Source organism: Manis pentadactyla, chromosome 3 (assembly GCF_030020395.1).
Source record: "Manis pentadactyla isolate mManPen7 chromosome 3, mManPen7.hap1, whole genome shotgun sequence".
Taxonomy (NCBI): domain Eukaryota; kingdom Metazoa; phylum Chordata; class Mammalia; order Pholidota; family Manidae; genus Manis; species Manis pentadactyla.
In genome coordinates this window covers 82,916,833-82,942,872 of record NC_080021.1, presented here as the reverse complement: position 1 = coordinate 82,942,872, position 26,040 = coordinate 82,916,833, and the positions used below count along the sequence as shown (strand labels likewise).

The window sequence follows — 26,040 nt, the reverse complement described above, 5'->3', positions numbered from 1 at the left end:
TTTTGAAAGTCACTATCCAAACTCCAATTATTCAGCAATACTCAATCCTAGTAGAGAACAGATGGTTGAAGTAAGCTAACCCACAATAATTTCTCTGCTGGTAGACTGACATTTGTTCATATACTTAGATACAGCTGAGCCTGGCGACAGAGACATGCTTTTAAGGTCAGTCCAACAGGCATTCGAATGTCCTGGCATATTGGGAATTCTACACGATGGAAAGCTAACATCAGCGCCTTGTCTCATTCACTGAGTTGTAACAAATGGATGTTTTCTTGTGCTTAGCTAAGGGAATTTATACATATATTATCTAGTTTAAACTGATCTAACTTTCACAAAGTAGATCAGGATTCCTGTAAGGAAACTGGGATTGAAAATTATAGCCACAGAAATACAAGCAAAATGGAAAAGACAAAGGAACAAGAGACTTCATGTGTCCTCTCCTAGCAGAGGCTCTTCATCAGCACATGGCAAACCAATGACAGAATGACCCACAAAACGTTAAAGATTAGCTGAAAATAATCGAAGTCATAAAGAAAACATGGATTTGGCTGCATAATTAGTAACGATGAACCTTACCCTAACTGTATATTTGGTCTTTAATAATTTGGTCTTTAATAGATTTTACTATAAGACTATCAAAATAGGAAAAAACATGTATCCAGACAGTGAAAACAAGCCTCTACAATTTGAAAGGAAAAAATATATTACTGGTTTTTTAAAAAGTATTCCTCAGAAGATTTAATAATATGGGTAACTACTGAACCACTGTGCTGTATATTTCAAACCAACATAAGGTTGTGTATCAACAATACTTCTATAAAAAGAAATTCCTTATAGTCTATTTCATGAGTCCTCCTTTTTATAAATGTTTTGTAAGATACACAATACATGAATACACCAGTACATAAATGAATAGAAACATATATGGAGAGAGGAAGGACACACATGATCAGAGATGTTTCACTAACAGTAGTTCTTGATTTGAAAAATGTAAAGAACTCTACTGAAATGAGCAGCTTCAGGAGCACCCCACTGCAGCCCACTCCACACTGGGAATATAAAAGGCTGCACAAATATTTATTCCCTCAACCCTCCTTTCATACATTCTCCATAAAAGATTTTGCAGTGTTAATTAAGGCTTCCAAAGATAGCCTTTCAGGTCAAGTTTAAAATAACAGTTTAAGATATTAAAAAGCAATAATAATTACTTAACTAAAGTAAAATTAAACATAGTGGTTGCTTCAAAGTAAAATTTAATTCTATAGTAAAATGCGGTTAATCCTGTCCCAGACCATCTAAAGTTATTTGCTTATTTTACTAAAGGCTTTTAAGTTAAACAACTAATTGGACATACCACACAACTTTAACTGTCTCAGAGCAATCCTATCTCCTCTGCCTTTCCCATATCCCCACATTAATAACCACCAATAGGGAAACACCTCTTTGAAAAGTCAACAGCACAGCAATTACTCCTCTGGGAACCTGGAGGTTGCCAAATCCTAAAGGGCCCAGATGTGTTTCTTCCCTACATCAGAAATTTGATCAATTCAAAATTTACCATATGTACAGTAAAGAAATCCTGGCGATTCAACATTGGCAGAAAGTAGGACCAGGCACTGTTCTTGCTACGTTTAGCATAGTCAAAGAAAATGCTCACACGCTGGTGATTTTCCTAAAAAAGAAAAGAAATCATATCACTAATCAGAATGCATTTTCCCAAAGAATGTACAATTGTGTGCTGCTTCTCAACCTTTCACTTTCAGTTCATTCATCAGTGTGTTTCCTTTTACTTGTGTGTATACGATCTGTCTCCCAATTATGATTATGGGGCAGGGGATGGCAAAGGGAGCAGAATAGATACTTTCTTTAAAAAAAAAATCACCTTTAATCACTATTATTTTAAATCAGGTGAGCCACGATAACACAATCCAGCCCTACAAGGTATAGACAGTTACACTGAACCTCTGAATTGCCTGCCCTTCCTGACACTGCCTAACCTCCTCTAACCTGCTTCCACACAAACAAAATCGGAAGGGGGCTGTAAGACCACCGATTAGCTCAAGATGGAAGCATAAGCAGGAAGCACCTCAAGCTACTTCCAAGAAGGCAAGGGAAAACAGGGAATTAGAAAAATATCAAATGTTCAAGGTTATTCCTAGCATATGATTATAGAAAAATCAGGGCAAAGAAAGAAAAAAAAAAAAAGCATATCACACCAGCAAGTGGATACAGTATTTGAAAAATAATTCTTAGTTCAAATCATATAAACTCTACCTCTCATCTAAAATTTCTCTGCATATCACTCACTGAAATCCACTCTCTGGTTCACTAAGTTTAAACAGCAATATTTGGCAAAAGCGCAACGTAAAGAATAATTTTTCAGATCAACATTTAATACTTTTTAAATACACTGGTTTTAATTTTGGCCTGTGCTAAAAGATACTGTTTGAGGAACAAATTACCATCTCCTTAAGTAATGAATCATGACAGTTTAAAATAACAATTTAAATTGTTATGATAGTGACTTTATCAAAACACTCAAAATCATTAATTCCACTGGTGGATTATTTCCAAAGCTAAAATTGTAATCCTCATTGTACACGTAAATGAACAAAGTACCCTACGGAGAGAAAGAGGAGAAACTATTATATGTATTTTAAGACCCATCTTTCCTAACTACTCCTTTGTGGTTTCAATTCCTGCTTTAAAATTATACCTCCAAGCTATCATTATTGCTTCAGGCATGCAAATTACAACTTTGAGAGAACATGGATAAAGCCCTTTTTCTCAGAGGCAGCTAGCAATTGCTCTTGATATCCAAGTACAGAAAATATTTTAATCTTCAAAATTATGTATTAAAAACTAACAAATGAGGGAAAATAAGCAATTCAGTCCAAAAGTACTCTACTCAGAAGTGTTAAAAATGAAATGACTGGATTAAAAACAGGAAAAAAATGTAACTGTAATATTTTTTAAATAGTACATGGAATCAAATGATAGAGGTGTGTGTAAATTTCTCAGTGTACCTAAAATTTTACCAATAAAACAGATTGTTAAAATACATTCAATCAGTAGCTAAGGACAATGTCTACTACCAAAGTCTAAATTCCTCCACACATCCTTCATGAATACAGGTAAAGAAGCACAATTAAAAGTATGTATCTGGAGGGATCACGGGAAGATGGCGGCATGAGTAGTTCAGAGGAAATCTCCTCCCCAAAACATATATATTTTTGAAAATACAATAAATACAACTATTCCTAAAAGAGACACCAGTGGATGCACTACAACAGCCAGGATACATCTACATCTGTGAAAACTCAACATCACACGAAGATGGTAAGATACAAGCTGCGGCCAGGCGGGACCCGAACGCTCCCACCCCAAAACCCAGCAGGAAGAAAGGAGTCAGAATGGGGAGTGAAAGCCCAGGACTGCTAAACAAACAGCTCTAGAAATCCGCACCCGGAACGCAGACACAAGGTGCACGGGGTGCTGGATATTAGAGAAATGGAAAAGCAAAACCTGTGGGCAGGTCCCCACAACCGGCGCCCCTGAGACAAAAGAAAAGCGAGTACTTTCAGCAAGTCTTAAAGAGACGGGGGCTCCATAGCTGGATGAAGTTGTCCCGGCAGCTGGGAATACCAGGGAAACATAGGTGCCCTAAACCCCAGGAAGGCAGTGCATCTCTGAAGCCCCTCACGGCTCTAAGCAGCCTGCCAGTCATTCCTCCAACTAGCACGGACCCTGAAACACCGGCTCAGTAGCGGAAGAGTGGCAGCGCGTGCCGGGGACAGCAGCACCAGAAGGGACCGAGAGCAGATCCGTGCGCCGCAGGAGAGGCTTGGGCTAGCCCACAGTGGCACAACCGAATAGCCCGGGCGTGGCTCGCACACACTGGTGGCAGTGAAGCCAGAGGAGCCCGGTAGAAGCCTGCGCAGAAGAGCCCCACACACACCTACAGCAGAGCCAGAGGGAGCAGGCGCGCTCCCAGCAGCCGACAGGAAACCCAGCCCAAGCACAGCCACCCGGGACAGACCCAAAGGCCGCTGTTGCTACACAGCTGCCCAGCAGGGTTGCTGCTAGCACGGAGGAGCACACCTGGCATGCCTGCCACTCCCCGCAGGGCTCCGCGCTGCTCTATCGGACACCCTGCCCACAGTGGCTTAGGGGACTAACCCGGTGGCTGCTCCAGGAGTGCGGGTAACCGTCACAGGCAGCAGAGAAGGGCAAGGCATCCAGCAAGCAAGAAAGGACTTTCTTCTCCCAGCTGACACACCTGTAACCTGCCTACAGCCACTGCTATCACCATGAAAAGGCAAAAAAATCTGGTCCAGTCCAAGATAGTTACACCTGAGAAAGGATCTGCAGAGGCAGACCTAACCAGTCTCCCTGAAAAAGAATTCAAAATAAAAATCATAAACATGCTGACAGAGCTGCAGAGAAATATGCAAGAGCTAAGGGATGAAGTCCGGAGGGAGACTACAGACGTCCGGAGGGAGATCACAGATGTCTGGAGGGAGATTACAGAAGTGAAACAAACTCTGGAAGTATTTATAAGCAGAATGGATAAGATGCAAGAGGCCATTGATGGAATAGAAACCAGAGAACAGGAACACATAGAAACTGATGCAGAGAGAGAGAAAAGGATCTCTAAGAATGAAACAATATTAAGAGAACTGTGTGACCAATCCAAAAGGAACTAGGGGTATCAGAGGAAGAAGAGAGAGAAAAAGGGATAGAAAGTGTCTTTGAAGAAGTAATTGCTGAGAACTTCCCCAAACTGGGGGAGGAAATAGCTGCTCAGACTACGGAGGCACACAGAACTCCGGAGAGACGGGAGCCAAAGAGGTCAACACCAAGACACATAATAATTAAAATGGCAAAGATCAAGGACAGGGACAGAGTATTAAAGGCAGCCAGAGAGAGGAAAAAGGTCACCTACAAAGGAAAACCCATCAGGCGATCATCAGACTTCTCAACAGAAACCTTACAGGCCAGAAGAGAATGGCACGGTATATTTAATGCAATGAAACAGAAGGACCTTGAACCAAGGATACTGTATCCAGCACGATTATCATTTAAATATGAAGGAGGGATTAAATAATTCCCAGACAAGCAAAAGTAGAGGGAATTTGCCTCCCACAAACCACCTCTACAGGGTATCTTAGAGGGACTGCTCTAGATGGAAGCACTCCTAAAAAGAGCAAAGAACAAAACACCCAACATATGACGAACGGAGGAGGAGGAAAAAGAAGGGAAAGAAATAATCATCAGACTGTGTTTATAACAGCTCAATAATCAAGTGAGGTCAGACACTAAGGTAGTAAACAAGCTAACCTTGAACCTTTGGTAACCACAAATCTAAAGCCTGCAATGGCAATAAGTACATATCTTTCAATAATCACCCTAAATGTAAATGGACTGAATGCACCAATCAAAACACACAGAGTAAAAGAATGGATAAAAAAGCAAGATCCATCCATATGCTGCTACAAGAGACTCACCTTAAACCCAAAGACATGCACAGATTAAAAGTCAAGGAATGGAGAAAGATATTTCATGCAAACAACACAGAGAAAAAAGCAGGTGTTGTAATACTAGTATCAGACAAAATAGACTTCAAAATAAAGAAAGTAATAAGAGATAAAGAAGGACATTACATAATGATAAAGGGCTCAGTCCAACAAGAGGATATAACCATTATAAACATCTATGCACCCAATAAAGGAGCAACAATATATGTGAAATAAATACAGAATTAAAGGAGGAAATAGAATGCAATGCATTGATTTTGGGAGACTTCAACACACCACTCACTCAAAAGGACAGATCCACTAGACAGAAAATAAGTAAGGACACAGAGGCACTGAACACATGCTAGAACAGAAGGACCTAATAGACATCTATAGAACTCTACATCCAAAAGCAACAACATGGAACATTCTCCAGAATAGACCACATGCTAGGCCACAAAAAGAACCTCAGTAAATTCCAAAAGATTAAATCCTACCAACCAACTTTTCAGACCACAAAGGTATAAAACTAGAAATAAATTGCACAAAGAAAGCAAAAAGGCTCACAAACACATGGAGGCTTAACAACATGCTCCTGAATAATCAATGGATCGATGACCAAATCAAAATACAGATGAAGCAATATATGGAAAGAAATGACAACAACAACACAAAGCCCCAACTTCTGTGGGAAGCAGCAAAAGCAGTCTTAAGAGAAAGTATATAGCAATCCAGGCATATTTAAAGAAGAACAATCCCAAATGAATAGTCTAATGTCACAATTACCGAAATTGGAAAAAGAAGAACAAATGAGGCCTAAGGTCAGCAGATGGAGGGACATAATAAAGATCAGAGAAGAAATAAGTGAAATTGAGAAGAATAAAACAATAGAAAAAAAATCAATGAAACCAAGAGCTGGTTCTTCGAGAAAATAAACAAAATAGATAAGCCTCTAGCCAGACTTATTAAGAGAAAAAGAGAATCAACACACATCAACAGAATCAGAAACAAGAATGGAAATATCACTAGGGACCCAACAGAAATACAAACAATTATTAGAGAATACTATGAAAACCTATATGCTAACAAGCTGGAAAACCAAGGAGAAATGGATAACTTCCTAGAAAAATACAACTTTCCAAGAATGACCCAGAAAGAAACAAAAAATTTAAAAACACACCAATTACCAGCAACGAAATTGAATCAGTAATCAAAAAACTACCCAAGAACAGAACCCGCGGGACAGACGGATTTACCTCGGAATTTTATCAGACATACAGAGAAGACATAACACCCATTCTCCTCAAAGTTTTCCAAAAATTAGAAGAGGAGGGAATACTCCCAAACTCATTCTATGAAGGCAACATCACCCTAATACCAAAACCAGGCAAAGACCCCACCAAAAAAGAAAACTACAGAACAATATCCCTGATGAACCTAGATGCAAAAATACTTAACAAAATATTAGCAAACCAAATTCAAAAATGCATCAAGAGGATCATACACCATGACCAAGTGAGTTTCATCCCAGGGATGCAAGGATGGTACAACATTCAAAAATCCATCAATATCATCGACCACATCAACAAAAAGAAGGACAAAAACCACATGATCATCTCCAAAGATGCTGAAAAAGCATTCGACAAAATTCAACATCCATTCATGATAAAAACTCTCAACAAAATGGGCATAGAGGGCAAGTACCTCAACATAATAAAGGCCATATATGATAAACCCACAGCCAACATCATACTTAACAGCAAGAGACTGAAACCTTTTCCTCTGAGATCGGGAACAAGAAAGGGATGCCCACTCTCCCCACTGTTATTCAACGTGGTACTGGAGGTCCTAGCCATGGCAATCAGACAAAACAAAGAAATACAAGGAATCCAGATTGGTAAATAATAAGTCAAACTGTCACTATTTGCAGATGACATGATATTGTACATAAAAAACCCTAAAGACTCCACACCAAAACTACTAGAACTGATATCGAAATTCAGCAAAGGTGCAGGATAGAAAATTAACACACAGGAATCTGTAGCTTTCTTATACACTAACAATGAACTAATAGAAAGAGAAATCAGGAAAACAATTCCATTCACAATAGCATTAAAAAGAATAAAATACCTAGGAATAAACCTAAGGAAGGAAGTGAAAAACCTGAAAACTACAAGACACTCTTAAGAGAAATTAAAGAGGTCACTAACAAATGGAAACTCATCCTATGCTCCTGGCTAGGAAGAATTAATATCGTCAAAATGGCCATGCTGCCCAAAGCAATATACAGATTGGATGGAATCCCTATCAAATTACCAACAGCATTCTTCAATGAACTGGAACAAATAGTTCAAAAATTCATATGGAACCATCAAAGACCCCGAATAGCCATAGCAATACTGAGAAGGAAGAATAAATTGGGGTGATCTCGCTCCCCAACTTCAAGCTCTATTACAAAGCCACAGTAATCAAGACAATTTGGTACTGGCACAAGAACAGAGCCACAGACCAGTGGAACAGAATAGAGACTCCAGACATTAACCCAAACATATATGGCCAATTAATATTTGATAAAGGAGCCATAGACATACAATGGGGAAATGACAGTTTCTTCAACAGATGGTGCTGGCAAACCTGGACAGCTACATGTAAAAGAATGAAACTGGATCACTGTCTAACCCCATACACAAAAGTAAACTCCAAATGGATCAAAGACGTGAATGTAAGTCATGAAACCATAAAACTCTTAGAAAAAAACATAGGCAAAAATCTCATGGACATAAACATGAGTGACTTCTTCATGCACATATCTCCCCAGGCAAGGGAAACAAAGGCAAAAATGAACAAGTGGGACTATATCAAGCTAAAAATCTTCTGTACAGCAAAGGACACCATCAATAGAACAAAAAGGTATCCCACAGTATGGGAGAACATATTCATAAATGACAGATCCGATAAAGGATTGACATCCAAAATATATTAAGAGCTCATACACCTCAACAAACAAAAAGCAAATAATCCAATTAAAAAATGGGCAGAGGAGCTGAATAGACAGTTCTCTAAAGAAGAAATCCAGATGGCCAACAGGCACATGAAAAGATGCTCCACATCGCTAATCATCAGAGAAATGCAAATTAAAACCACAATGAGATATCACCTCACACCAGTAAGGATGGCTGCCATCATCGAAAAGACAGTCAACAACAAATGTTGGCGAGGTTGTGGAGAAAGGGGAACCCTCCTACACTGCTGGTGGGAATGTAAACTAGTTCAACCATTGTGGAAAGCAGTATGGAGGTTCCTCAGAATGCTCAAAATAGAAATACCATTTGACCCAGGAATCCCACTTCTAGGAATTTACCCTAAGAATGCAGCACTCCAGTTTGAAAAAGACAGATGCACCCCTATGTTTATCGCTGCACTATTTACAATAGCCAAGATATGGAAGCAACCTAAATGTCCATCAGTAGATGAATGATAAAGAAGAGGTGGTACATATACACAATGGAATATTATTCAGACATAAGAAAAAAACAGATCCTACCATTAGCAACAACATGGATGGAGCTAGAGGGTACTAAGCTCAGTGAAATAAGCCTGGCGGAGAAGGACAAGTACCAAATGATTTCACTCATATGTGGAGTATAAGAACAAAGGAAAACTGAAGGAACAAAACAGCAGCAGAATCACAGAACCTAAGAATGGACTAATAGTTACCAAAGGGATAGGGACTGGGGACGATGGGTGGCAAGGGAGGGATAAGGGTGTGGAAAAAGAAAGAGGGCATTACAATTAGCATATATAGTGCGTGGGGGGCACGGGGAGGGCTGCGCAACACAGAGAAGACAAGTTGTGATTTTACAGCATCTTACTATGCAGATGGACAGTGACTGTGAAGGGGTATGTGGGGGGGACTTGGTGAAGGGGGCAACCTAGTAAACATAATGTTCTTTCTGTAATTGTAGATTAATGATACCATAATAAAAAATAAGTAAAAACTATGTATCTGAAGATGTTCAACTTCAGATACCATTTTGATCAGCAAAAAATGAAATGCTTGACAATGCCTTCTGCTGGCAAGGCTGTAGGCAAACAGGTATCTTCATATGTTCAGGGGACTGCAAAATTGAATGTTCGGCAGTATCTTAACAGTATGTCACTTTCTCTTACTCAGCAATTCCGTTTCTAAGAATTTACCATGAAGTATGGTCCCAACAATATGAAAATACATTTGCACAAGGCTATTCTTTACTTCATTATTTCTAATTACAAGATATTGATACCACTTTTCTCTCCCACATCTTAGTGAGCCTGCAATGGCAGCAGCTGTTCTCTGAGCTTCACAATGCCACCCAAGGGCACCAAGAAGAAAGATGACAGAAAGTTGGCCAAGAAAGACAAAGATTCAGTGAACAAATCTGAGGGCAAGGCCAAGGAGAAGTGGACCAAAGGCAAAGTTTGAGACAAGTTCAATAACATAACCTTGTTTGACAGAGCCACATATGATAATCTATATAAGGAACTTTCCAACTATAAAGCTTATAATCCTAGTGGTTGTCTCTGAGAGACTGAAGATTCCTGGTTCCCTGGCCAGGGCAGTCTTTGGGGGCTCCTTAGTAGAGGATTTATGAATTGATTCCAAAACAGAGCTCAAGTAATTTACACCAAAATCACCAAAGCTGAAGACGCCCCCACTGCTGATCAAGATTCATGAATAGGTCCCACTAACTATACAGTTTGAAAAAACAAAGCTTTATTAAATCAAATATATGTGTATGAACCAACCTCCATGTCCATTACATTGATTAAGAAAACTATGGTACATCTAATAAAGGAATACTTGCGTCTGTCAAAAAAGAATCTAGAAGCTCTCTCTGAACTGACAGGGAATTATTTCTGGCATATTTCATTAAGCGAAACATGCAAAATGCAAGACATTATATGTAGAATGTGTTTTTATATAAGAAAGAGGAAGAAATAATAAAATATGTGTATACCTGCCAGTCTCTTTTTGCAGAGAAAAAAACAGTAAGGATAAACCAGAAATCCATGAAATTGGTTTCCTACAAAAGTAGGTGGAAATGTGGTGCAAGGGATGCGGTGAGGATTTGGTGACATTTCTCTGAGTATACCTTTCTGTATAGTTTTGACCTCTGGAAGCACATTACATAATCAAAAATAATAAAATACAATCAACAAGGAGGAGAAAAAAACTAAAGTAGAATACAAATAAAAACAAGTGAATCTAGCTGTATTTCAAGAAAAATAATATAAATAAACACTCTAAGAAATCTGAACACAATACTCTGATTACAAACCCTCAGTTTAATGACAAAGTACTGCAAACAAAAAAATACCGCACTCTAGGTAAAGGGCTTGTTTTTCACAGTTATATGGATCAGCAATTCCGAAACAATTGTCTTTGTATTATAGGGAAGAACAAAGGAGTCCATATACAGAGGGTAAGAAGAGCTCACAATCTCATTGTCACAGAAGAGAGTTACAGACATGGAAAGCGAGATGAGAAGAAGCTCTGTGACACTGAGCTGAAATGAAACTGGAGATGGTGTGAACTCATGGTCTCTAATTTATACATGTGTATAAAAATTGAAGATATTCCTGAACATGTGTGTGTGGTGTGTGTGTATACATATACGTAAAAATAAAACCAAGGTCAAGAAATCTGTTGCACTCCTATATACCAACAAAGAACCAGCAGAAAGAGAAATCAGGAAAACAACTCCATTTACAATTGCATGAAGAAGAATAAAGTACCTAGGAATAAACCTAACCAAGTAGGTGAAAGACCTTTACTCTGAAAACTTAAGACACTCATGAGAGAAATTAAAGAAGACACCAATAAATGTAAATCTATCCTGTGCTCATGGATAGGAAGAAATAATGTTGTCAAAATGGCCATCCTGCACAAAGCAATTTATAGATTCAATGCAATCCCTACCAAAATAAGAAGAGCTTTTTTTCAAAGAATTACAACAAGTAGTTCTAAAATTAATATGGAGCCACAAAAGACCCCGAATAGCCAAATCAATCCTGAAAAAGAAGAACAAAGCTGTGGGGATTATGCTCCCTAGCTTCAAGCTTTACTACAAAGCTACATTAATCAAAACAATTTGGTACTGGCACAAGAACAGACCCATAGATCAATGGAATAGAATAGAGAGCCCAGATATAAACCCACACATATATGGTCAATTAATTTATGATAAAGGAGCCATGGATAAACAATGGGAAAAAGCCTCTTCAACAACTGGTGTTGAAAAAACTGGACAACTATATGTAAGAGAATGAAACTGGATTATTACCTAATGCCAAACACAAAAGTAAACTCAAAATGGATCAAAGACCTGAATGTAAGTCACGAAACCATAAAATTCTTAGAAGAAAACAGGCAAAAATCTCTTAAACATAAACATGAGCATCTTTTTACTGAACACACCTCCTGAGGCAAGGGAAACAAAATAAAAAATGAACAAGTGGGACTACATCAAACTAAAAAGTTTCTGTACAGCAAAGGACACCATCAGCAGAACAAAAGGCATCCTACAGTATGGGACAATATATTCATAAATAACTCATCTGATAAGGGGTTAACATCCAAAATATATAAAGAATTCATATGCCTCAACACTCAAAAAACAAATAACGAGATTAAAAAATGGGCAGAGGACCTGAACAGACACTTCTCCAAAGAAGAAATACAGATGGCCAACTGGCACATGAAAAGATGATCCACATCGTAATCATCAGGGAAATGCAAATTAAAACCACAATGAGATATCACCACACATCAGTTAGGATGGCCACTACCCAAGACAAGAAATAACAAATGCTGGTGAGAATGTGGAGAAGTGGGAACCCTCCTACATTGTTGGTAGGAATGTAAGTAAGTTGGTGCAACCATTGTGGAAAGCAGTATAGTGGTTCCTCAAAAAATTAAAAATAGAAATACCATTTGACCGAGGAATTTCACTCCTAGGAATAGTAATTTACCCAAAGAAAACAAAATCCCTAATTCAAAAAGACACATGCACGCCTACATTTATTGCTGCACTATTTGCAATAGCCAAGAAGATATGGATGCAACCTAAGTGTCCATCAATAGATGAATGGATAAAGATGTGGTACATATACACAATGGAGTATTATTCAGCCATAAAAAGAAAACAAAGCTCCCATTTACAATATGGATGGATCTAGAGGGTATTATGCTCAGTGAAAGACAGGTGGAGAAAGACAAGTCCCAAATCATTTCACTTATGTGTGGAGTATAACAACAAGCAACACAGAAGGAATGAAATAGCAGCAGACTCACAGACACTGAGAAGGGACTGGTGGTTACCGCAGGGGAGGAGTTGGGGAAGGTGGAGAGGGAGGGAGAAGGAGATTAAGGGGCACAATAATTCACAATCACAATATAGGCTGGTCACAGGGACAGCAGTACAGCATGGAGAGAATACAGTTAATGATTCTGTAACATCCTACTATATTGATGGATAGTGACTGCACTGGAGAGGGTGAGGATTTGATAACATGGGTACCTCTTGAACCACTGTGCTGTGTATTTGAAACCAACACAATGATTATATATCAATGATACTTTAGTAACTAAATAAATAAAACCAAGGTCTTCATGCCAACTCAGTCTCTATGATCCAGGTGGAATCCTATGCATTAACCAGGATAAAAGAAGGCAGAACATAACATTCCCCATTTTTCTTACCCTCATCATTTTAAAGGAAAAAGATGCTAGGAAACTGAGATCATTCTCAGACAGAACTACATCTTCCCTGGCTGGATGTTGATCCTTACTCACATTATAAAATTACTCCATTTCAAAGTAGACAGCATCATTCTTCCTAACCTTCATATCTTCAGTTAATAGCACACTGCTTAGTGCATAGTAGGCCATCAGTAAGTATTTCTCCTTGTAAAATGTCAGAATGATGCTTCATAAGCAGCCAGACTGACACTTCTTCAAGTCTCCTGAGACATGGCCTGTCTCAAAAAGGACTGCTCTATATACCAATAATCTAAACCTACATTATACTCAAGTGTGAAGTACAAAACTGTGACTAGGGGAGGCCCCTCTGTGTTCAGGGACAGTAAAGAAGTAAATAGAAACTCCAGGCAACCAGAAAAGCCTCAGCTGACATGAAAATGTTCTCCAAACAGAGAATGCTTCTGAGGGCAAGCACCATGCCTACATTCAACACTGAACACCCAGCACCTGGCACTGGCCTGGAAACTAAGGGCACTGAAATCTGCTGAATGACTAAGAGAGGAGGAGTCTTATCATTTGTAAATACATCAGATAATCTGTAAGAGCATCTGCAAAGCCTCAAGTGACTCGCCCAGCTGGTGTTCAACAAAGAATTTGGAGGTATTGTGGAAAAAATCCTGGAAATGACAAATATAGCCTGTTTGTGGACATTCCCATCCTTACCACCATTAGCAAATTACAACTTATATAATGAAGAAGAATATATTACACACTAGAAGAGAACAAGTGCTGTAAGTGAAACCCTCCAGAACTGCTGTTACTGTGCAGTGCACAAAATAATGAAGTCACCAAAGGCATTAAATAAAGGTCCACATACCTGCAATGTATCATCCACCATGGTTAGTATGTACTGAACTGTTTGTTCTTTGGAGATATGAGTCATCAGATTTATAAATGTTTTAGCACACTAGAGAAAAAATTAAATTAATGTTAATTATTGTTTTCAATTGCAAATACCACATTTTAATGGAATTTCACTAAAATCTTATTTTTCTTGCAGGATTCAGAGTCCTATTAACTAGCAGATTTCAATTATAGAAGATGTACACCTTTTATACAAATATTGTGAAGTACAGGAGGATACTATAATTTGCATCAGATATTTGATTTTCAGTGATAAATTTCAAAATGTTTAGTACATTTACATAGACAAAATGAGCCACTGTCAACTCTTGATTGCCCATGATAGGATAAAGTTATGTAGGTAGTAAAAAATCATCATTGGTTCTGAAATATTTTTCCTTTACTGGGAAGCACAACACAAGCGCAACAAGACCGCTGAGCTTGGAATCAGAAGGCTAGAGCCCGTCTCCACAATATGACTTACCAACTATGCTCTCTGAAATTCAACAAAAACTGATGCCAACAATATGTTCCCTCCCAAATTTCCCAGTATTGTTGTTAGAATCAGACTGAGATGTATAAGAGCTCCTTTGGCCAATCAGGACCCCATATCAGAAAATCTGATGGTCAGTGGAATTACACCTTATTCTGCTAAGAATTAAATGCGGAAATTTAAAAAAAAATTTTTTTAAGCTAAGCAACTTTAAAAACATCAAACACCTTGAAACATTAATTTCCCTTCTAGAGATCTATTATAAAATGATTTTCAGAAATGAAGAATAGGATGAATAAATTATTATATTCAATATAGCATTTTTTCCAAAATTAACAAAGAAAACCAGAAATCACTCAAATGTCTTCCAGTGAAAAAGAATTTTTAAATTATGAGGCATACCTACAATGAAATATCACAGTCATTAAAAATGTTTTCTAAAGTTTTTAATGACACAGGGAGGTATTCATCATATAATACTTATATTGATCACCTGACTGCCTTCAGTTTGAAGCATCTCTTGCTTCTCATCAGGATTTCTTTTCATTTCAAACCTTTGAATGAATTCACAATCTTCAGCAGAAATCATCTGCCCCCTAGAAAGTAAGAATAAATTGTTTTTTTTTTCAGTAAGAGTTGAATGGCCACTGTGAGCAAGTAATATAAGATTTTCCAGGCCATGTCCTCAGTAGTTAACCATCAGAGACAACATACAGGCTCTAGCATCAGATGGACAAGTTCAAAGCCTAGCTCCACCACTTATTCATCATGTAACCTCTCAGGACCTACGTTAACTTATCTCCAAAATGGAAACAATAAGCATATTGCTTTAAGGAGTTGAAATGAGGATGATATTAAATAATTAACATAAGATGGTTAGTGCAGAGCTCAATAAAATTTCACCTCCTGGCACTATCTAAAGAGGTAGTTCCCCCTGTGAAGCCAAACAATGTATTTGGCTTTCTAATCCAATAAGACCAAAGCCACAATATAGTCACTCCTACAATCATTTCCTCCAGGGTCCCTCCAGTTCAGGAAAATGTGATCCTTCTCTCTGAAAAAATTACCTCTCTGTCCTGATCCCCCATCCTCCCAACAATCAGCCCACACTGTCCTGTTTTCCTCCTACTTCCACCATAGGTTCTTCTTCAATGCCTCTTTGCTCTTCTCATATTTTGTCCACACTTCAATCCTTGGAATCTTGCTTTTCTTCCTCAAAGTCTTTCTTTCTTTGAAATTTAGATCCAGAGAGTCCTGCCTTCCCTTCTCTCAAAAAACATCTTCAACTATCTTCCATCTCACCATTTTCAAAATACAGCATCATGACTCTATAGCATCTTACTACGCTGATGGACACTGACTGTAATGGGGAATGTGGTGGGGACTTGATGATGGAGGAGTCTAGTAACCATAGTGTTGCTCATGTGATTGTATATTAATGATATCAAAAAAATTTCTCATTAAAAATACATTGAGAAAATTATGGTACTTGGAATTCTATCATCATCTCACTCGCTGGAATTCTGTAACAGAGTTGCCTAACAGAATTTGGTTGATTGCTTAAACATCGGACAATTAAATGGAAAATAAAAGCAGTCTAAACAGTTTGATTTCTCCTATGTGGGTTCTCCAAATGTCATGCCACTAGTCAAACAACTTTGCAAAAGCAGCAGAAGGAACTGTCATTAAAAAATGATCAAAGACTAGAGGAATTGTTCCTGGAAATTCCCCTGTAAAGGAGCATAAACGAATAAAGAAAGAAGTGTTCTCCCAAGCCCACACATTAGCAGAGACAGGTTATGCCCAGGCTCATAAAGAGCTTGAGAATCTGGAGACACTTCTGTGAACTCTGTGGGTCTGCAGCCCCTGCTCTGGCATCATTGAGGCTCACAGATGGGGTCTGGATATTGAAATTATGTGCACATTTTCCTGCACCTAGACTCAAGGGGAGAACCCCAAAGGCAAGAGAGGATGCCTTCTACCCTGTAATCCAGAATTATATAAAAGGAAGTACTGACATGGTAACATGAAGATTTTCTTTAATAAAATTAATAAAATAATATGTCCACAAAAAAAATACAGCCTCATAATAACTGAATTACCATCTTCCCCTCTAACTCACTGTGACCCTCCAGCTGTTCCACTCATCAAGGATTCAAATGTGACACAGCAAACCCCTGACCCACCCTTCCTTATGAGAAGACCTGTCAGCAGAACAGCTTTGCTAGTCTCTGAGACTAGTCACTTCAGGAGAAAGATGGGCAATTTTAGACCATCACCATGCTGCGGTTGGGGTGGTCAGAGGTGGGGTGGAGTACAGAATTTGAGTCAATCTAAGGAAGACTTCCAACTCCAGGTGTGAAATGGTCCTCCTCTGACCAGATTTCACAGCAGTAAAATGGCCATTACAATACTACCTTCCCTATTCCACTGAGTGCTTATAAGAAAACACAAGAAAAAGCACTTGGTGTATATAAACATAGAGTAAATGCAATTAAAAAAAAATTCTTGTAATTGCCATTATTCAAATAGTATCAATATATTTTTTTAACTCAGTAGCTCAAAAATATGCCCTTCCCCAGCCCCTGATCCTGAGGATGTTGAGGGACAAGTGTTTCACAAAAACCTAAAAAGAGAAATACTGAATTTGAAGCAAGTTTCCCAACATGCATATAGAAGTATGGTCCTTTTTTCAGAGCTTTCTTGGATGAGTTCCCAGTGACAGGCCTCAAGATGAGAATTGGTGTATGGGTGATTTGTGAAGGAAATGCTACCAGACAGACCAGGGATGGAGTGGGCAACACAAGACGTGAAAGGGAAAGAGCCCAGCCAGGGTGTGGGCCAAGCCCCGGAGAGGACAGATCTCCTTAGGCACACAGTAGAATCTGGGAGGGTATGGTGCTCAGAGCTGCCCCTCCCTAAGGAAGCTGAACTTAAACACTTCCTGCCACCCTGCCCACAAACCCACCCTCCTCCAAAGAAAACTTTTTTGTATTTAAATTCTCAGGGCTTTACTTTATGCCTTCTGGGTTTTGCATATAATATTACTATGTACTAAGTTATTTTATATACTGTTAATCTGCTTCTGGATTTTGTAATTCACTGTTCTGTCTTTCTTGTATCAGTTCTACAGTTTAAACACTATAACTTTGTTTTCATACATGCTCCATTTTTTTTTTAACTATTCTCATGCATTGATTTTTCCAACCATCCTTCCCTTACCAACCTAAAGGAGAATGTTCAGTCCTTCTCTTTCTAGCTCTCTGAGGCAGGTGACAACATGGCCAGTTCTTGACACTCTCTTCCTGAGAAGATTCTGGATTCTCCTGTCCTCCTCAGACCATTCCTCCTTAGTTCTCTGTACCAACTCCTCCCCCACCCTCTGCCTCAGGCTCTGGGGAAGGCCCTCTCTGTTCCACACCTCTTGGGCTCTCACTGAGGCCCCTCTAGCCTCTGTGCTGGTGCTTCAGCCTGAACTCCAGGCAGGCCTCCCACAGCCCCACTCACACGTGTGCATGGGCCTCTCCTCCCACAGATCACAGAGGCACTCAGACCCCACAGAGATGAGATCACTAACATATATCCACACTCACACTCCATGCCCAGCCTGGAATGATGCAAGCAAAAAGAGGCATTTTGCCCCATTTCCATGGTGGCTAAGCACTGCACATACCAGTCAGGAAAGAATGTGCTCTGTACCCTGGGACAGACCAAGATACCAAGGTCATTTTGTCTGGTTCTGGCCCCAAACAAATTAAATAATTTTTCACAAACCTGAACTCCCTACTTAAAACAAGTTCATCCCCAGGACTGTTATGCTGTTCTGTAAAAGCACATCATAACCTTTGTAAATAGGAAAATCATGTGAAAATCTGCCATTTTTCTACCATGAGAGAAGTGTACAATGAGGTTACACTTAGTAACCTTGTAATTGTGCAGCTTTCTTTTCAATTTAAATAATTGTTGTTTTTCAGAAAGAGAAATCAGGAAACAATTCCATCCACAACTGCATCAGAAAGAATAAAATACCTAGGAATAAACCTAACCAAGGATGTGAAATACTTATACCCTGAAAACTACAAGACACTCATGAAAGAAATTAAAGAAGAAACCAATAAATGGAAAAAAATCACATGCTCATGGAAAGGAAGAATATTGTCAAAATGGCCATCCCGCCTAAAGCAATCTACAGATTCAATGCAATCCCTATCAAAATACCGACAGCTTTCTTCAACAAACTAGAACAAATAGTTCTAAAATACATATGGAACCACAAAAGACCCCAAATAGCTAAAGCAATCCTGTGAAGGAAGAATAAAGTTGGGGGGATCTTGCTTTCCAACTTGAAGCCCTACTACAAAGCCACAGTAATCAAGACAATTTGGTACTGGCACAAGAACAGACCCACAGATGAGTGAAACAGAAAAGAGAGTCCAGATATTGACCCAAACATATATGGTCAACTAATATACGAAAAAGGAGCCATGGATATACAATGGGAAAATGACAGCCTCTTCAACAGCTGGTGTTGGCAAAACTGGACAGCTACATGTAAGAGAATGAAACTGGATTATTGTCTCAACCCATACACAAAAGTAAACTCAAAATGGATCAAAGACCTGAATGTAAGTCATGAACCGTAAAACTCTTATAAAGAAACATAGGCAAACAGGGCATAAATCTGCAAAGAAGTAAAAAACCAACCTTTTCAAAGAATATTGCTTCTCTCTCACTTACCAACTTTACATTTCCCTGTATGGCCCCAGAAGATGACTGGTTAGCCAGAGACGGGTAAGATTCCTCAAGGGAGGAACAACCTAAGACAGGCACAGTCGCAGGGGGGTCATCAGGTGAGAAATTGGGGATCAATAGAGGTGAGGCTTAGAACCTCACCCCCACTGTTTTGAGAGAAATCTTCTGCATCCATGGATGTTTAGTTGCCCTTGTCTAGCTTGGATTAATACTTAGTCTATAGGCACAGACCTGATCATCTACATTTGCCCTCTTACAGCACTAAATTATGTTTTCTACCTTTATCTTGCATCTACCTACCACTTCAGCATTTTATTTAAAAAATAATAATAATAAGAGAGAAATGTGGGATTCACATATAAATCAAGTATAAAAATCAAATGAATAATCATATCTGACTTGATTGTTTATAGTTCATGATGTGTGATCAAAACTGAAAGTTTCTGTGATATGACTGCTCTTGCACTGTTCACCATGTAAGAACTTATTCACTATGTAAGAACTTGTTCACCATGTAAGACCTTGTTCATTATGCTTCAGAAGGTTGGAGACTGTTGAGAATTAGGCTTGGGGTTGATTAATGATTGTGCATTGAGTCCCCTATACAGAATTTTATTGTTGTTAAAAACCATTTGATCAATAAATATGAGAGATGTCCTCTCAAAAAAAAAAAAAAAAAGAAAGAAACATAGGCAAAAATCTCTTGGACACAGACATGAGCAGCTTCTGCATGAACATAACCCCCGGGCAAGGGAAACAAATGCAAAAATGAACAAGTGGGACTATATCAAGGTGAAAAGCTTCTATACAGCAAAGCACATCATCACTAGAACAAAAAGGCATCCTACAGTATGGGAGAATATATTCATAAATGACATATCCGATAAGGGGTTGACATTCAAATTATATAAAGAGCTCAGGCACCTCAACAAACAAAAAGCAAATAAGCCAATTAAAAAACGGGCAGAGGATCTGAACAGACACTTCCCCAAAGAGAAAATTCAGACGGCCAACAGGCACATGAAAAGATGCTCCACATCGCTAATCATCAGATAAATGAAAATTAAAACCACAATGAGATATGACCTCACACAAGTTACGATGGCCAACATCCAAAAGACAAACAACAGCAAATGTTGGTGAGGATGTGGAGAAAGGGGAACCCTCCTACACTGCTAGTGGGAATGTAAATTAGTTCAACCATTTTGGAAAGCAGTACGGAAATGCCTCAAAAAACTCGAAATAGAAATACCATTTGACCCAGGAATTCCACTTCTAGGAATTTACACTAAGAATGAAGTAGCCCAGTTTGAAAAAGACATATGTGCCCCTATGTTTATCACAGCACTATTTACGATAGCCAAGAAATGGAAACTACCTAAGTGTCCATCAGTAGATGAATGGATAAAGAAGACATGGTACATAAACACAATGGAATACTATTCAGCCATAAGAAGAAAACAAATCCTGCTATTTGCAACAACATGGATGGAACTAGGGTATTTATGCTCAGTGAAATAAGCCAGGCGGAGAAAGACAAGTATCAAATGATTTCACTCATCTGTGGAGTGTAAGAACAAAGAAAAAACTGAAGGAACAAAATAGAAGCAGACTCACAGAACCCAATAATGGACTAACAGTTACCAAGAGAAAAGGGACTGGGGAGGATAGGTGGGAAGGGAGGGATAAGGGGGAAAAGGAGGCATTATGATTAGCACGAATATAGTTGGGGGGACACGGGAAAGGCAGTGTAACACAGAGAACACAAGCAATGATTCTATAGCTTCTTACTATGCTGATGGACAGTGACTTTAATGGGGTATGTGGTGGGGACTTGATAATAGGGGGAGTCTAGTACCCATAATTTTGTTCAAGTAACTGTACATTAACAATACCAATACAGATTTAAAAAATAATTATAATAATAATTGTGGTTTCTATTTGGCAAGCCATTCCTTCGGAAGTTTGAGTTTCTTGCATTTGTTAGAGTAACCTTTTTCTCTTCTTGTTTAAAGTTTCTGTCTCTGAGTCTTCCTCTGACAGTTCCATAATTCAGCAGGTTAGGGGCTCTGGTCTCTTCTCTGCCAACTCACAACTAAGCAAGCACCAGTCCTAACAGTTGTTCCACCTGACGTCTTCTTCCTCTTGGCTTCCCTGCTTCTGGAGTAGCCCAGCCCTACAGTAACAATCCACCAGGGGGTTTCCTCACTTCCATTCCAACCCTCTTCCACATCCCTCTCACCTACTTACTACCAGTCAGCTTTCTCAGCACATATTCGATCATGCTACTCCTGTCAAATCAGACTATGAAGTTCAATAGCAGTTCTGCCTAGCACCTAAGCAGAAGCAGTCAGTAAAAATCTTTTTAACCAACTAATTAAAACCTATGTGAACATGCACATGTTCATGAATATCTGAACAGCTATCTACTCATTTTTAAAATGAAGATAGGAAAACCTACATCATAGTACTGTTATGAAAATAATACAAAATAGTTATGTTACTTACCAAGTATGGTACTTCCTTTTCCATTTATATCCACCATTTTCCCAACAAATACTTTACTTGGGACTTAATCAGCCAGTATTAGCTGGCAGCCTACTCTAAGCCAGGCACCTTTAAGAACAGGAGATTCAGCCATGAATTACACCTTCCTCTTTGAGCTTGCATTCCAGTGGAGAAAACAGGAAATGCACAAACAAAAATAAATATTTTTAAAAATACATACACATATAATATTATAATTTCAGAACTATACATTCCATGAAAAAAAACTGAAGCCAAGTAAGAAGCTAGAAAGTTGAAGAAAGGAAAGGATGCATTTTAGCTGGCTTACAGAGAAGCCCTTTCCGAGGCAACCCGAATGAAGTGAGCCAAGTGATCTAAGGGAGGAATTCCAGAAACAGAATTCTAAGTGCAAGGACTCTGGAGCAGGAATAAGCTTGCTACATGAGAAAGCGGAGACACAGCAGAGTGGTTAAAAGGTTGTGGGCGGGGTGGCATGATCTGATCGGTATTTTTGAAACGACTGTCACAGATGTGTAGAGTTGCCACTGTGGGGGAACAGGGCAAGCAGAGACTCCAGACAAGGGGCTGTAAGAAGAGAGCAGCACCCTTCTTACAAGGGTGTGATGTCAGCTGTCCCTAGGGGAGAGGCGGTGGAACCAGAGAAAAAGAGGCTAATCCAGGATGTGTTTTGGATGTAAAGCTAAAAGAATTTGTCAATGGACTGGAAATGGATTGTAAGGGAGGAGAAGATCAAGATGACTACCAGTTTTGGCCTCCAAAACTGGTAAAATATGAAGGTGCCAGAAGGTGGCCTGCAGCAGCCTGGAGGGAGCCCCCCCAAACCACCTGGCACTCCCCAAGCACTGCATGTTCTCCCGAGGCTCCCCTCCCCTCCTGCAGTTTCCTTCCCCCCAGCGCCAGCTCCTCTGCTTGGACAATTCCTACGAGTATCTTTGGGTTCTGTGAAGATGTTCCTAGGGAATTACTTGCTTCCTCCTTTTGTTATCTGAGAAACTGTACATGTATCTCCATTTTAACACTTACCAAATTTATTATTTTTTTATTTAAAGATCAGATTCCTCATTTAGACTTCAAACTCAAGAGGAAGGATGCAATTTTATGTTTCCTGCATCCTCAGAATATAGTTTTACTAGATTCTAGTTTGACTGGAATAGAGTCACACCCATTAACTTAGGTCTAGCTTAATTATGAAGAAAGTTTAATTTAATATAAAAATATGGTTACACACTGTTATTTTCTTAATAACATGCTAATTTGTGAGGGATAAAGCATACTGGCCTTCTGACTTTGGGGGACTCTTCCACAGGTTTTATTTTAGCAGAATACGATATGATATAAGATTCACTAATACTTCATGTGTCATGTCCAGTCCCCAACAATTTGTAGGCTCTTTTAGGGTACTCATGTTTCAAACCCACTAGGGTCCTCATAATAACTAACTCAACAGCAGGCACACAGTTCACAGCTGGTGAACATTTGTATATAAACATACAGCATAGAGGGATTTTATAAAAGAAAGTCATGAGATGGACAACAAAATAAAGGAGAGAAATAGGCAAAAGGGAGAATATGACTCATGTAGTATGCACAGGAAGAAGAGACGAGAAAGCAACTAAAAATTTCCATGTAACTAAAAATGTTTCAACATCAACGCTAAGGATCTTGTGCCAGTCAGCCAGTGCTTTACAATCAGTAACAACATTATTCTATTTAAGTTATAAACACTAAGGCTTTGTAAACACAAAACTACTTGTCCTCTCATCTAAATGCATTCTGGACTAAAATTAGGAAACTAACCTCAAAACCCTAATTTCACAGGGGATTTAAATAATTACACAGATACAGGTGAACAGAGGAAATATCAAAAAATCCCTTATCCCCTGCCCGTGAGTCCACAGCCCCACAATAACCCAGTCCCATTAAGCGGGAATCCCTCAGTTATCTGAGATTCTTTTTTCACCCTTATACATTAAATCTATCACTAAGACTTTCTCAAATCTATCCAATATTATCCATTCCAACAACAGAAATACTGCTATAACCTCTCCCTAGATCTAGACTTATCCACAAATTCACCCTCTACATTGCCAGCAGAAAAATCCAACCAAAAGGCAAATCTGATCCTCTAACTCCCACTTGAAACGTCAGTCATTTCTAATACCTCCAACAATGACTTTGATACTGTGCTTCTTGGGCCCAGATATAAACCATGCACATATATGGTCAACTGATCTTCGACAAGGGTGCCAAGAACACAGAGTGGGGATAGGATAATCTCTTCAAAAAATGGTTTGGGGAAAACTCGACAGCCACATGCAAAAGAATGAAATTGGACTCTTTGCCATACACAAAAATCAACTCAAAATGGATTAAAGTCTTAAACATAAGACCTGAAACTATAAAATTCGTAGAAGTAAACATAGGAAAAAAGTTTCTTGACACTGGCCTTGGCAGTGACTTCTTGTATATGACACCAAAAATACAGGCAACAAAAGCAAAAATAGGCTAATGGGATTACATCAAACAAAAAAACTCTGCACAGCAAAGGAAACAACCAATATAGTGAAAAGGCAACCTACAGAATTAGAGAAAATAATTAGAAAGCATACATCTGATAAAGGGTTAATTTCTAAAATATGTAAAGAACTCCTAAAACTCAATAGCAAAAAAACAACCCAGTGAAAAATGGGCAAAGGACCTGAACAGACATTTCTACATAGAATAAAAATGGACAATTGGTACCTGAAAAGGTGCTCAACATCACTGTTCATCAGGGAAATGCAAATCAAAACCACAGTGAAATTGTCACCTTATATGTGTTAGAATGGCTACTATCAAAAAGAAAAGATAACAAGTGTTAGGGAGGATGTGGGGAAAAGGGCCCTATTGGAGGGAATGTAAACTACTGCATCCACTATAGAAAACTGTGTGGAGGATCCTCAAAAAATTAAAAATTAAACCACCATATGATACACCAATCCCACTTCTGGGTATATATTGAAGTCAAGAAGGAATTAAAATCAAGATCTCAAAAGTATCTGCGTTCCCACGTTCACGGCAGCACTATTCACAATAGCTAAGATATGGAAATAACCTGAGTGTCCATGGATAGATGAATGGATAAAGAAGATGTGGCATGACTGACATACACAGGTGATGGATTATTTGTGCATAGATTGTGGTGATGGTTCCAAGAGTATATACTTACTTCCAAGTTCATCAAGTTGTATACCTTTATATGTACACCTTTGTGTATATCAATTATACCTCAATAAAGTGGTTTAAAAAAAACAACTGTGCTCTTTGGAACCCAAATGAGGATAGTGAATGGTCTCAAAAGGAGAGCCTGAAACATATACTCCTCTTCCATTCGACTATCATTTTCATCTGTTTACATGCTCAATTGCCTTACTAGACTTCACATCAACCACAACTTTCACAGCTTAAGAACTGGCTTGAAAAGCACTGACTGACAGGAACAGGTCCAAATTCCTTGCAGTGACACACAGGGCCTTCACAAATGGCTCCTGGCTCTGGCTGCCTCTTTAGCCTCAGCTCTCCTCACTGGCTGCCTCCAAAACACACATTATTCCCCACCAGCATGCTGTTTTTAATTCCCTACCTTTGAACTTCCCCTTCAGGAAAACTTCCTGGAGGTAGGATTAGCTGTACTTTATCTGTGCACCATCATTCCCTGTGCACTTTTCCATTACCTCACTTAACACACAGAATTTAAATGACCTGTTTATATTCCTGACTTCCATACTAGTTTATAAGTTTATCTCCTTATTGCCCCAAAGCCTGGGAAAAAATGCCTCAAATTTCGCGGGTGGTCAATTAATGTTTGATCTATATGACTAAATTAATGGAAATAAATTGATCGCTTTTGTACAAAACTAAAGATCCCTCAAATTATTTTTCAAAATGTGCATGTAAATTTAACTGAATTACCTTATTAGTCAGCTATAAATGTACCAAAATAAACAAATAGGAAGTAAAGACAGTATGAAAAAATATGGTCCAGAATAAATGAACACAGCCTTCACAGAGAAATACAGAACACCAGCATGCTAAATCTTCACACACACAAAGGTGAAAGAACT

The 26,040-nt window shown here is 38.8% G+C and overlaps 1 protein-coding gene and 1 pseudogene across 6 annotated transcripts in view; one reads left to right on the top strand and one right to left on the bottom strand.

Annotated features, from left to right (window-relative positions):
* The window catches only part of ATP6V1H (ATPase H+ transporting V1 subunit H), a 180,372-nt gene that overhangs the window by 152,382 nt on the left and 1,950 nt on the right, over positions 1–26,040 (bottom strand). For all 6 annotated transcript variants that reach the window (XM_036919132.2, XM_036919126.2, XM_036919127.2 and 3 more), the window contains exons 3-5: positions 15,150–15,252; positions 14,138–14,227; positions 1,562–1,675 (exon numbers count right to left, since the gene is read on the bottom strand). In XM_036919132.2, the coding sequence (XP_036775027.1) occupies positions 1,562–1,675; positions 14,138–14,227; positions 15,150–15,252 (307 nt within the window). The remainder of the gene's footprint in view (positions 1–1,561; positions 1,676–14,137; positions 14,228–15,149; positions 15,253–26,040) is intronic.
* On the top strand, positions 9,698–13,930 carry LOC130682891 (40S ribosomal protein S25-like; annotated as a pseudogene).